General features: G+C 36.9%; 1 protein-coding gene across 1 annotated transcript; it reads right to left on the bottom strand.

The window, feature by feature from the left end:
* Window positions 1-4,330: 4,330 nt before the first annotated feature.
* On the bottom strand, window positions 4,331-7,418 carry LOC107081902 (extracellular calcium-sensing receptor-like). The gene is made up of 6 exons (XM_015370250.1): window positions 7,223-7,418; window positions 6,851-7,139; window positions 6,005-6,754; window positions 5,694-5,921; window positions 5,484-5,607; window positions 4,331-5,337 (listed from the first exon to the last, which is right to left on the bottom strand). Exons 2-6 carry the CDS (start codon window positions 7,103-7,105, stop codon window positions 4,436-4,438), a joined length of 2,259 nt encoding a protein of 752 aa, XP_015225736.1. The 5' UTR covers window positions 7,106-7,139; window positions 7,223-7,418; the 3' UTR covers window positions 4,331-4,435.
* Window positions 7,419-12,890: the final 5,472 nt, after the last annotated feature.

Genomic DNA, 12,890 nt, shown 5'->3' on the forward strand with positions numbered 1-12,890 from the left:
AAATTACATTGGTAAAACGTTTACCAATATAGACATGTTAGACATTGTTGGAAAGATTCTCCACAATTCAACCACCAAGTTAATTTTATGGACATAGCAAGAACCAAAGCACAATTAACAAAGATATGGCAGCATGTCAAAATGTAAACATGTCAAAGCAGCCTCAACAACATACATTTGAAAGCATCAAGAAGCCGTTTTTTAAATCCAATCTTCAATTGTTAATACTCCATTCGTCCATAAGGGTCCACAACTTAAAACTAATCCAGTATATTCATAATAAAAACATACAGCTGAGAGTGGATCAATGCGGGCAACTCGAAGCTAAATAACAACTGTCCTATTTTGTTTAAGTTTGGATGCTGATTTAGTTTTATTACAATGCCTAAGGCTGAAAATAAAGAAAAAAATACAGCTCAGAAAAGGCACTGGGGCTTATTTTAGCTTGAAAAGCAACAGTTTCACTATTGTTTTATATATATATATTTCTATGTTATTGTATGTTTATAAATGTTAGATTTCGTTATCTACACTGATTCTGAAAAAGGTGGAAAATACTTGCTTCATAAATGTTTTGTGGCCATCAAAATGCTTCAGTGTTATTCTATGGGTCAAATAGTTGAGTAAAAGCATTTGACACAATTTGGAGAGATTTGGAGACGCTACTGACACCAAAAGTTCAAAGCCCCACAGCTCTGGAACAGTTGTAGCTAGAGGTCTGAAATTTTCTTCGGTTGAAATGATGTAGAACAAATATAATATATGAGACATGCCTATACTCAAGCATGACTTTATTACTGCTATTCACAAAAGACCTATTATTTTTGAGAATAAAAAAAAACCAAACAATTTTGAGTCATGTTTGAACTAATGTAGCTTGGGCTGTGTTTTACTCACCCAATTTATATTCAGAAACTAGAAGGTGTTAGCTTTCAAATAATGTATCACACATGTAATTTCGGCTTACAGTTCCTAAGTTATTTGCTTTTCCATTTGGGTATGGGGAATAGGCAAGGATTACTTCAAAATGAGGTTTTTTCGTAAACAGTTTCATTTGTCACTTGAATCAACTTGTTTAAGTGAGGTCTGAAGAAGTTTTCTCTAAGGGAGGCCCTAAAGAAATAAGACGCCTTTAATAGGGTTTTGTTTTCCATAGAAATGTCCAATGAATGTAAACCCATAGCCATGTCTAGATGCGTAGAACACTACACAGTACCTTTAATTTGGTAGAAATAACAGCCGATTGTTTCATTGAGTTGGTACTGTACTAGGCCAATAACCTTTTTGTTTTATTTCTACTAGTAATTACTTCAGTTTTTATTTTATTATGCCGCTCATAAACCAATGTTTACACTGTATTAGGTCATTGGCTGATCTTAATTAAATATTTTAACCAGTGTATCAGACTCATTTTGAATTGACATTAGGTTGGTACAACGTTAAGTAGCTTCTGATGTAATAAAGCTACTGTTAACACATTTGTGTTAACTTAGCTTGCTATATTTCTTTTGCAATTTATATTTCTTTCTTTTTGTAGTGAAGCTTAATTTATTGTTGAGTAACTGATATCTTAGCTCACTACACTGGACAAGTAGCTTGCCCAACACTGTGCATATTTAAATAAATCCTCATGATACTGTATGTATGTCCCATGCAGAATTTGAACGCCGGTCTCCCACATGGGAGTTGGTCCCCATATACTTTCTGATAACATATTTTAATGCCCATATTGGTCAATAATATCAGCAGACTCATAACATCGGATATATGCCAGAAATACAATACCTATAATTATGAACTATTCTCATTTTAAAACATGTTGTGATTTCCAAAGCAGAAAAAAAAGGTTTTGTAGGGCATGTAATTTTTGGCACTTGTCTGAAAGCTAGAAACCAGCTATCAGTCCCCTACCTTCTCTGATACAGATGTTAAAATGTCAGCCTGTTTATATTTATTTATTTATTTTTATTTATATATATATTTTTAATTTATGTGATAAAAAAATAAAAAAATAAAAAAATGTCAGCCTGTTCCATTGAACTCTTTGGGAGTTATTAATTTTCCCACCTGTCAGGAGAGTTGACCAAAGGCAGTGCAGGTGAATTGTCTTGAACCAACAACCTTCCGGGTTCAGGGCAAATTCCCCAATCCGACACCACTGAAACAATAATCCTGCGGAACAATAACCCAATCCCAATTGTTTTCTTGATCGGCCATTCGAAATCTAATCATATACTGTATAGTAGCAGCCATTCTAAATGTCTCTTCCCAGTCTAAATCAAACTGATTGGCAGCCGAATGGCAGCAAAATCCCCTCCAACTTCCAGCTACTGGCCTTCTCATGGGCATGCATATTTTTTTAATCTGACTCTACCTTTTCACTGAATTACAGGGTCTGAACAGGAGATAACGCTTCTTTTTAGATTTTAATGTCCAGAAATCATGAAGGAAAGAAGATTTTAAATGTTTAAAAAGGGGGTTGTAGGGGACTAGCCACGGAACAGCCAAGGGTCCATCAAGGGAAGTGTGGAAATTCTGAATGGCTACTACTGTAAGAAGCTCTCAGACGTGTGGCCCTCTAGACCCTCTAAGTCACACATATTTTAAAAAGTTGCACAGGTCTGAAATTTGAAAGTTTTCTGGGAGCCAGAATAGGGGAAGTAGACATCCTTAACTTCTACTTTTTGAGAGGCAGTGATTTGAACATCTACATTCCCTATTTTCCATGTGGATGAAGTTTCCATAGAGACAGAACATATTGTCCTGAAATGTGCCTAAGGACTTTTGATGAGACTCCTAATCGTTCATGTCACTCACCCCAAACGCAACACAGGGAAGGTTTACAATGACTGTTTACAGTATCACGTGTATTTCTGTGATGTATAAAGTATATTGCCAATTACTGTTTATTATACAGTTTTTTACTTTAGAAACATTTGCAAAAACTACTGTAATAGAAACACAGTAAATTACTGGCTATTTCACAGCCATTTATCACAGAGATGCTATGTCATGATTTACTATCAAGTATAATCTGTCCCGTTAACCCAGTGACTTTGTGCAATCCTCTATTCTAACTCTATATCAGTACTTATTAAATAATAAAATATATTATGAGTGAGACTAACACTACTTTAATGTTTTTCTACTCGAGTAAGTGTTTAAAGTACAAAAATGTACACAAGGAAGAGTAAAAAAGCACTTGGTAAAGTGGCTACATATGTACTGAATAATTGTTGTATTATAACATCTGATTTAATGTTCATACTCATATAATCAAACAATAAGTCTTCTTTCCAATAAAAAAAATATTCCTAAAAATAAGCAACACATATGTTAGGAAAGAATAGGGATTTTAAGCTGCAATATTTCCAGTTTACTGTATTTTCACCTGATCTCTGAATAGCTCAAATTACTTGTGATGGGTAGAGTAGCTAGAAAATTGTCTCAAATAAGACTAGCGATACACTCAGAAGAATATTACTTAAGTGAATATAAATATTTACTCACCTCTGCTAAGATTATGGTTTTAAATTGCTGTCCTTTTTATTGATTTAGTTTATGCATGCTGGAATTTAGTAAATATCAAAAACTGAAACTAGTAAAAAGGAGAAGGAGAAAATTGTGAAATTGCAAGAGTATTCAAATAAAATATAATTTCCTATATGTAATTATCAAGAAATTTGTACAGAAATATTTCAATCAAAGTTTGTCAAAATTTAAAATGGGTCATGAAATACTTTAAGTAAACTGGTTAACTGTAAGGAAATCCAAATTTACCACTTTCAAATGGCTAAGCACCACATACGATTCAAAAGTAAGACTGGTCATCCATCCTTTCATTTTCCTTCACACTTATCCCTGCTGGGGTCACGAGGGTTGCTGTTTTCTATCTCCAGCTGTCACTGGATGAGAGGCCGGGTACACCCTGGACAGGTCGGCAGTCTATCGCAGGGCAACACAGAGAAAATTGCAACAAAAAACAACCAGCCAGAGTACCTGGAGAGAACCCATGCATGCATGGCCAGTAATCGAAGCCAGAACCTCCCTGCTGCAAGGCAGCAGTGCTGCCCACTGTGGCACTCTGCAGCCCCAGTGTTAAATGTGCAATTTCAAACTACATTGACTCAGAGAGTTATTTGGAATAAAATCTACACTCTTGAAGTGTTATTTTAATACAGCAAAAAGAAAAAATGTGTGATATTCGACAGCTTTGTTACAGTGTATAATTTCATCACCAGAAATATCATGATACATTATTTTAACTTTGGTATATCTTGAATTTATTTGAATATACTTGAAGAGCATTATTGTATATTTTACAGGCCAGGTAAATCAGGATATCAACATTTTTGGTGAATAAATGTACAGGTTTAAACATAACAAACATCAACTTTTTCAGAGTTAAAAAAAATATTTTGTATCATATAACACATTAACGTGTTTTCCCCAGTAGGTGTTTTCTTGTGTTCAGCTCAGGTTTTAGAACAAGGATATAGCATTTTGGTGCAAATATGCAAAATAGTATTCCATAACTTGATGCTAGAATAGCAAATATTTCAACAACAACAGTGAGATTTCCAGGTGAGCTGACATAAGCTGGGATAAAGGTGAGCCAGACTGCACAGAAAATCAACATACTGAAGGTGATGTGCTTTGCCTCATTGAAGCTATCAGGCAATTTTCTTGCCAAGAAAGCCAGGACAAAACATAATAAGGCAAGGATTGCAATGTATCCCAATACAGCCCAAAACCCAACAGGGGATCCCAAGGCACACTCAAGGATTATCCTTTCAATATAGTAATTCATATTTTTGTAAGGAACAGGGGGATTTATCATTATCCATAGGATGCAAATTATAACCTGTATAAAAGTGAAAAATAAAACAGTGAGTCTCTGTTGTGCCGGCCCAAACCATTTCATCATGTCATTACCTGGAAGTGTAGCTTTAAAGGCCATCAAAACCACTATTGTTTTTCCAAGAATACAAGAGATGCAGAGCACAAAGGTGATGCCAAATGCTGTGTGTCGCAGCTTACAGGACCACTCAGTGGGCTTGCCAATAAATGTTAAAGAACACAAGAAACAGAGAGACAAAGAGAAGAGCAAGAGAAAGCTCAGTTCAGAGTTGTTTGCTTTTACCAGTGGAGTGTCTTTATTAATTAGATACAATATGGCCACTATTAAAGTTAGCAGCAGACCAAACATGCTGAAAATCACAAGTATTTTCCCCATAACCTCATTAAAAGAGAGAAACTCAATGTTTTTTGGTAAACATGCATCTCTTTTCTGATTGGACCAGTATGCTTTGGGGCATTTTTTGCAGTCATTAGCATCTGTAACAAAATGAATATTATTATTTGGATTTAATCATACCCTGTTATGCTGATAAATGACTGTATCATTGCTAATTTTAACATAATACATAAACTGTAGCATGTGAAGTGTGCGTTCATACTACTGTATTTCAGATCGGTGGTACCTGTGGTATTGCTAAATTCTCCAGCTGCGCATGGTATGCAGTCAAAACAGCACACAGGTCTTCCTCTTTGAAGGACTTTATGTGTACCTGGACGACAACTTTCACTGCAAACTGAATTAGGTAACTGTAAATATAAAAATAAAAATTATTTATGACATCATTCTGTCCACTGTTTAAGTTTTTTAATTCATTCAAATAGTTAGATATTACCTCTTTACCACCTCCAGGCCATATAATAGCCTCTGTGTTAAGGTAAAATCTCTGGTCAGAGGGCAGAGAGGCATCATAGTAGCCAACTGGTTTAAACTGAAAGGATCCATCTGAACCAAGCTGCCAGTTCACCAATTCATATCTGTTTACAGCTGCACCAGTTTGATCAAACCACACATTTTCTCCATTTTTCATGGTGAAGTTCACATGCTTTAGGGCCTCCACCACCTAATGAGCAGCAGAATCAGTTTGGGTCAACATTGTTAGGTATAAATAAACACCAAGAAAAACAAGTCTTTAATGTCTCTTACCTCCCAGGGCTTGATATCCACAGCCTTATTACACCCTTGGCCACCTGAACACTTCATTATTGTATGAATGGAATGTGCTACTGCATAGATGGCTTTATAAATGTTACTAGGGTATCTCAACTTTTCCAAATCATCATCATGACCTTTTAACCCAACAAAATCCAGATTCTCTTTACAAGTTTTCAGAACTTTTTCTGAGGTTGTATCATGGCACTGAAGTGTTGTTTTCCAAAAATCTCTAACTAGAAAATCTTCCAACCCACTGATGTTGGTTTTTTGTACAGCAAAGCCTAATGCTCCTCCTAGCACACTAAAGCTAGTAGGAGTCACAAGGCTGTCTGCAGTGATCCAGGCTTCCACACCAATGAACTGCCTTCCGGTGATATTGTGCAGACTTAACAGCTCTAGCAGGTTATTCATTTCAACATGAGAAAGAAAGCCAACAATAACTCGAGCAGTGCTCTTTTTGATTACCTCTATCACTTTTACAAGTTTTTCTGTCTCTGCCCTGTCAAATTTTTCTGTGTATTCCACACAAATTCCTTCTTCTTTCGCAGCAGAAAGGAAGATGGCCATCCCATTGTTACCATAGTCATTATCACTGTTTACTGCTCCAACCCAGTTCCAACCAAAGCGTTTCACTAGCTGTGCAAGGGCACGGCTTTGATAAAGATCACTGACAATGGTTCGAAAAAATGAGGGATACTCCTTTCTGTTGCTCAAACATTCACAGGTGGCTGAATGGCTTATCTGTGAACAGGAAAACAGAAAACTGCCAGAAAGAGGGAAAAAAAAAACATTGTTGCATGTCATAAACACATAAATACCAACAAGAATCTCTCTTACCACTGGTATCTGAAACGGTCCGGCAGTGCGGGAAAGGACAATAGTTGAGGAAGATTCAGACTCTCCGATAATAGCATGAACAGCTGATTGCCCAGAGCAGCTATTTCCCAATGTCAACTCATCACCATTCATCAGAGCCATTACTGCACGCATTGAGGATAATGTTGATGCACAGTTGTCATAAATCCGATATCCAACAGTAATATTGGGAAGAAGATCTTTATTTTTATTTATTTCCTCAATAGCAAATATCATCGTCTGTGCGAATCGGAACTCCCTTAGGTTGATACTGTAATCAGACAATCATTTTATAATATTTTGTTCACAGAGGAAAGAACATTTTTGACACATTATTTAAGAAGTCAAAGTTACTTGGTGCATTTATATGCTGCCGGCCTCTCTGTAAAGAAAAGTGAAGGAGGAGAGATTTTGCTGTGAATGGAAAAGGCACCTCCGATTATCACGTCCCCCTCTTTAGATAGTACAGGAAACTCTGGACTTCCCCGTATCTGACAGAGAGAAGCAAGCTCCCCCACTGTGGCATATTCCAACAGGAGTCCTGCAAAAATAAGTGCTGTTTTAACAAATAACATTTCACCTAGCTGGATGCAACTGGGGAAGAGTCTACCAATTCAAGGGTTATATTTATGAATATAATTCATTGTTGGGCACACTGTTGCGTCATTGACCAATCAGACATGTGGGAGGGCCTCAGTTAAAGCTTGCTATTTCTAAACTTGGTGTGATTTTCTTGATGAATATACTTTTTTAAATGCATTCCATATATACTTTTTTTGTTTATTCACAACAGGATTAGAGCCACTGAAAAAAAATAAAAACAAGTGTACTAAAAGAATTCAGAATTCTGACTATAATATATGCACTAGAATATAAGTATTCTGTCTATTCTCATGATACTTATATTACTCTCAGAAATTTGACCTTATACAGATGGCTTTAAGGAAGGATGTCATGTCTTCAATGACATATGAAGTTGTGCAGGAATGTCACCACATTTTAGGTGGAAATGATGGGACTAAGTAACTTTTTTTGTGGCCGAGGAGTCGCTGAAGATGCACTTTTATTAATGCAAAGCAGAAGGTGAGTTAAACAAGATAACTATTTCAGAGCCTGAAACTGAGAGGTTACGGCTAGTTTTAAGCATGTTTGTTAGCTTACAGTACATCAATGGAGGAATAAACCGGTTTCACAAGTTAACATCACAGGCAATGAACAGAGGCTTAGCGTTTATAAATTTCTGGAATTGTCGAAGCTTTTGCATTTGTTGCACTATATTTTTGTTTTTATCCTACTCACATATTTTCCAAGGAAATTTAGTATCTGTATATTAGGTTGCTATCCACCAGTGGCGGCTGGCCAATACAGGGCCCTAGGTTGCCCCCACCCACCCAGTGACCTTGATTAAGATCTAAAAAAACAAATAAAAATAAATTTAGAAGATTACTATATTTCAAAAACTATTAATATATATTTTTTTTAGATCTGCAAGATAAATACTTAATATTTAATGATGAGTAAAGCTGTTTCATTGTCAGTCGGATTGGTGAAGTATTTCCACCCTGGGGCGCAAAAATATTTGACCATAGACTCTCGTTAAAAGTTGTACATGCTCTGTTGCTCCTCTTCAATGCAAAAGGATATGAGAGCTGGGCCCAGAGCTGGCAAGAACTGCGTCAAAGTAGTAGTGCGGCTGATTGACAGGTTGAGTCGCAGAAGTGAAATTCCTCAATGCAAATTTTCCAAAAGAAGTTGAAGTTTAAACCAGAGATGGTACACTCTGTCTTTTTCCAGGAGCTAGTTTAGCTACAAGGCTTGGCTAACTGCATGCAGCGAGGCTAATGCTTTTTTTTCTGCTTTCCTGCCTCCTTTTTTCAAACGTCAGTATCTGACCCAGCACGGATAAAGACAGGTAGAACTTTTTAGAAAAGGCAAAGGAGAATGAACAATCTGGGATTCACATGGAAAATAATGTAATATAGTGTACTTTTTCTAGGTGTTTATTAAATTGCATAGTTCCCCTTGAATAATAAATTAAAGAGTTTTTATATATTATTAAAATATAAAACTGACTAATAGCTTCTCGATTATTAAACTGGTATATTTCTTTTAGGTTTGTGACACAATATTGGAACATGCAAAACACAGATTTGCCTTCACAAAGCCTCAGAAGTAAAGTTTAATAAAGAATTTTAGTGAAAATTGATGTGAGAAACATGTTTATATATTTTAATATTAAGATTTTTTTTTTAAATATACAGTCATTGATCCCCATTTGTTGTTCTGATTGAGGTGGACTAAAGATCCTTTTGCACTTTATCACCTTACACCAGCGCTTAAAGTGGGCTGGTTTCCAATTATATGGGGTACCATTACTTCTGACTAATTTAATGCAATTCTTTCTTTTGTTAAATGAGGAAGTTATGTCCCTTTAAAAAGGCCGTTGCGCCTCGGGGGCTTCCTCCCGGTTCTTTTCCTGGGAGCAATTTATTTACTACTCTTAACTCAAACTGGGTAGAACCATATAAAAAAGGACTATAAAACAGGAGTAAAAAAAGTAACAGAGCTTATTCCAGATCAGGTCGTTTGCACAGCTGTGGACTCAAAAGTCACGTCCGCGAGCGTCTGGCAAAGATTGAGCCCCGAACAAGGCCATCTTCTCCTTCTTATAGCTCATGACTCTATGTATTGCACCAGGTGGATGCTTAGTTGTCCGTATCAGAAACTGACACGCCATCCATGCCCAAGGATTACAGATAGCTCTCCTCTATCAGTCCGGCTCCAAGATGTTCCCATATCCTGTGTATTTTTAAAGACATGAAGGCTGTCCTGATTAGATGACCTTCGTACACACAGCGACATCCACAATTTGAAGGAAGGCCATCTACTCTCTCTATTCCGGCTAGCAAAGTAACAATGCACATGATGTATAAAGCATAAACCTAACAACTCCCCCTGATAAGTTACCGTTTATACATGTAACTTAAAACACAGTAAGCGACACATCTTTGAAGGACCAGGTGACTCAGAGAGCATCTATAATTAGTGATGTATCATTAATTAGGGATCAAAAGTAATCACAATCAAAAACTTCACAGACCAAATGTTTTCACTCAAGACCACAGTTTCAGCATTTAACTACAATTTGGGTTTCATCTAATTAAAGGAAGGCTATTTTAGTTTCCTATGTGCACATTATTCTAATTTACCTTAGACTAGGTAACCTAAGCCTATAGATCTAATAAGGCCAAATTTATCTACTCTCACTCCCACCTGGAGGCCTCCTAAATGTGACCGCTCCTCATGGATAAACCATCCATCCAACTTTACCAATCATTCAGTCACAGTAGGGGACGTCACAGGACAGGTCGGGCCGTTCTCCACCGGAAAACCCTACCTTCTCTAAAAGGTAGTAGAAACCGGGGTGACCCCAGGGAAATCCCACTCTCGGCCAATCTGAGCAAGAAAACCCCATTTTGAATTTGACAATTATCATTACCAACTATTTAAAGAACCTTTAAGCCAATCAGGTTCTGAGTCTTTCTACATCAAAGAAAAAGTGGCATAAAGCTTGATCTTGGTGGGTCTGGAGCAAAATGTTTCCATGATTTTCATCAAAACAAAATCAAAATAAACCACCAACACTTTCATAGTGCCACACTGACCTGCTTCCAAATAGACATATGAATTTTAACAGAATTGAATGACAACAGCATCATTCTGAACAGTTGTCCACTTTACAAAAAATTGGAAGGGGGTTCTGATGCTGCAAAAAGCCCTGTGACATATGGTGATGTAAAAGACAAGGTCAGGGGTGGTGCTAGCCAGTTGAGAGCCCTCAGCAAAAATACTATGTGGTTCCCACCTAATGCTGAATTGAAATATATTTCTTGGGAATGACATCTCCTAAAAGATTAAAAATAGAATTTGAGTTTAATGTTTGTGATATTGGACAGAACCAACTTACTGATGGTACCTGCCTGACTACTAGAAATATGTATGAAACAGCAAGGCTCAAAATGTTACACTACTACATTTTAATATATCTCAAATATCCTGAAGGAGATTCAATTTAATGAAGTAATATTTTTCTTGGAAAGCAAAAGCAGTGAAATTAATACATTGCAAATGGTTGTAGTCTTCTGTTGTACTGTAGTCCGAACTGCATCAGGACTTGTAGATGATTCATATATTACTTTGGTTCCATTCTTGATGTTGAAGAAGCAACAGAACACACATTAATCTATGAGGGTTTGCTTGTTCCACTAAGTTCAGCTAATCCAGAGGACGTAAAATATGTCATACTAACACTTAACATGACATTAACAGTACGATCTCTGATCCCAGTATTATACTACTACTGAATGTTAGGCTCATACTTTCAGACAAAACCCCCAATACACTACCCCTACCCTGGGAACTGATCCGTGATGTTTGGACCGAGCTTGGATCAGTTAACAGTTATGAGCTCAGTTCCTTACGACCATTTACACACCACGCTAGCACGCTCCCTCGCTTCCTAGAGACGATCTATGGTACTACTGCTCTCTAGAGGAAACAATAATCCATATAATCCGTAACATTCAGGAAGTTTGATTATTATTGTGATATTTTGTTGTTTACAGAGAGTCAGGCAAAGAAGGAAGCCTTTGGTGTACAGTATTTACTTGACAGGGTTGGCTTTTTGGAAGTGGATACGACAAACAAATCAGGGCTTACAGATGCAGGAAACAATGACAAATGTTGAGGTTCATCACACTGCTAAGCAGATTCATCACTGGAAATCGTTTGGCAAGATAGGGTCTGAAATTTAATGATTATGGAGGCTGACTGTAAGGAGATGACGCAGTCTGCTTATGTGCTCTTTGTTTTCTGAGAACTGAGCCAGCACTGAACCCCGCCAAGCCCTACGGATGAACTGGAACCAGTTTGGCGGTCCGGTTCAGTTTTACGTGCCATTTACACTTCCTTTATCTTATTTACCATGCTCGGACTGATCTCGACATAGTTTCAAAGAGTGTAAATGGGGCTACTCCATAGCTTGTTCATTGTACTTGCACGGAACTTTACTTTTTGAGTTGATGTAAAAGAGGGCAACCCCTAACCTAGGGTTGAATGATACATGTAGTTCAATTTGAATGGTACACAGTATTCTTAATTCTTTGAGCTGTTTGGATAAATGTGTGGCAACTGCCTCCAATGTTGCAATTTGAGCAATTGCAGCTGCAGTAGCAGGTGTGACGTATCACATTCTTGATTTGTTTCACAATTAGCAGAGCTACCTGATAAATCACACTCTAGCCAAATCCAACTGGGGGGTATGCACAAATATCTTTCCAATCTACAAAGGCAAAAATCTAGTTCTTTTGCATTTTTCAGAAGGTAAATCAAGGGTACAGTATTCAGGCGAAAATGGACAGAATAGTAGAGTCTAAAGGTAAAACACTGCATTTCATTGGTGTGAAACATATCTGTATTTAAGGTTAATGCATTTATTGGCTTACAGCAAGCCATTAGAAAAAGTTTCCGAATAGTTGCTATTTAGGAATGGATTTGCCCCCCCATCAACAAGAACAAAGGTTTATATGTACTCTAATTTGAGTTGTCATCTATGCATATGAAAAATAATGGCTAAAGAATGCAACTGAGTTGTTTAGTTTATTCTATGCAAATAATTTGCAATAAAACAGTAATGTTATTAATTTAGCCCGTGGGTTTTCAACTTTTTTGGCATCGTTTTTTGCAGTACTCATGCTACTACTTTCATATCTTCTTTTGAACTTCACAAGGTTTAGTCTTTCTTTGCCCTAGTGAAACTCTGGAAATGAGTATATAACTACTTGGTGACCTGATACTGCACTTCCAATCAGCTGGATTTAAGTTCTATGTGTGAGTTCCATGTCTTCACAACATCATAACGTTCATCCTACATAAAAAAGCATAGTGTAAATGTATCAAGCCATGAGTCCTACGTAGTTAAAAGGCAACTTGTCTCAATTAAGTTTGAGACCTCAGTCAGTCT

The sequence above is a fragment of the Cyprinodon variegatus genome, unplaced genomic scaffold, assembly GCF_000732505.1.
Source record: "Cyprinodon variegatus isolate N-32 unplaced genomic scaffold, C_variegatus-1.0 Scaffold44, whole genome shotgun sequence".
Classification (NCBI taxonomy): domain Eukaryota; kingdom Metazoa; phylum Chordata; class Actinopteri; order Cyprinodontiformes; family Cyprinodontidae; genus Cyprinodon; species Cyprinodon variegatus.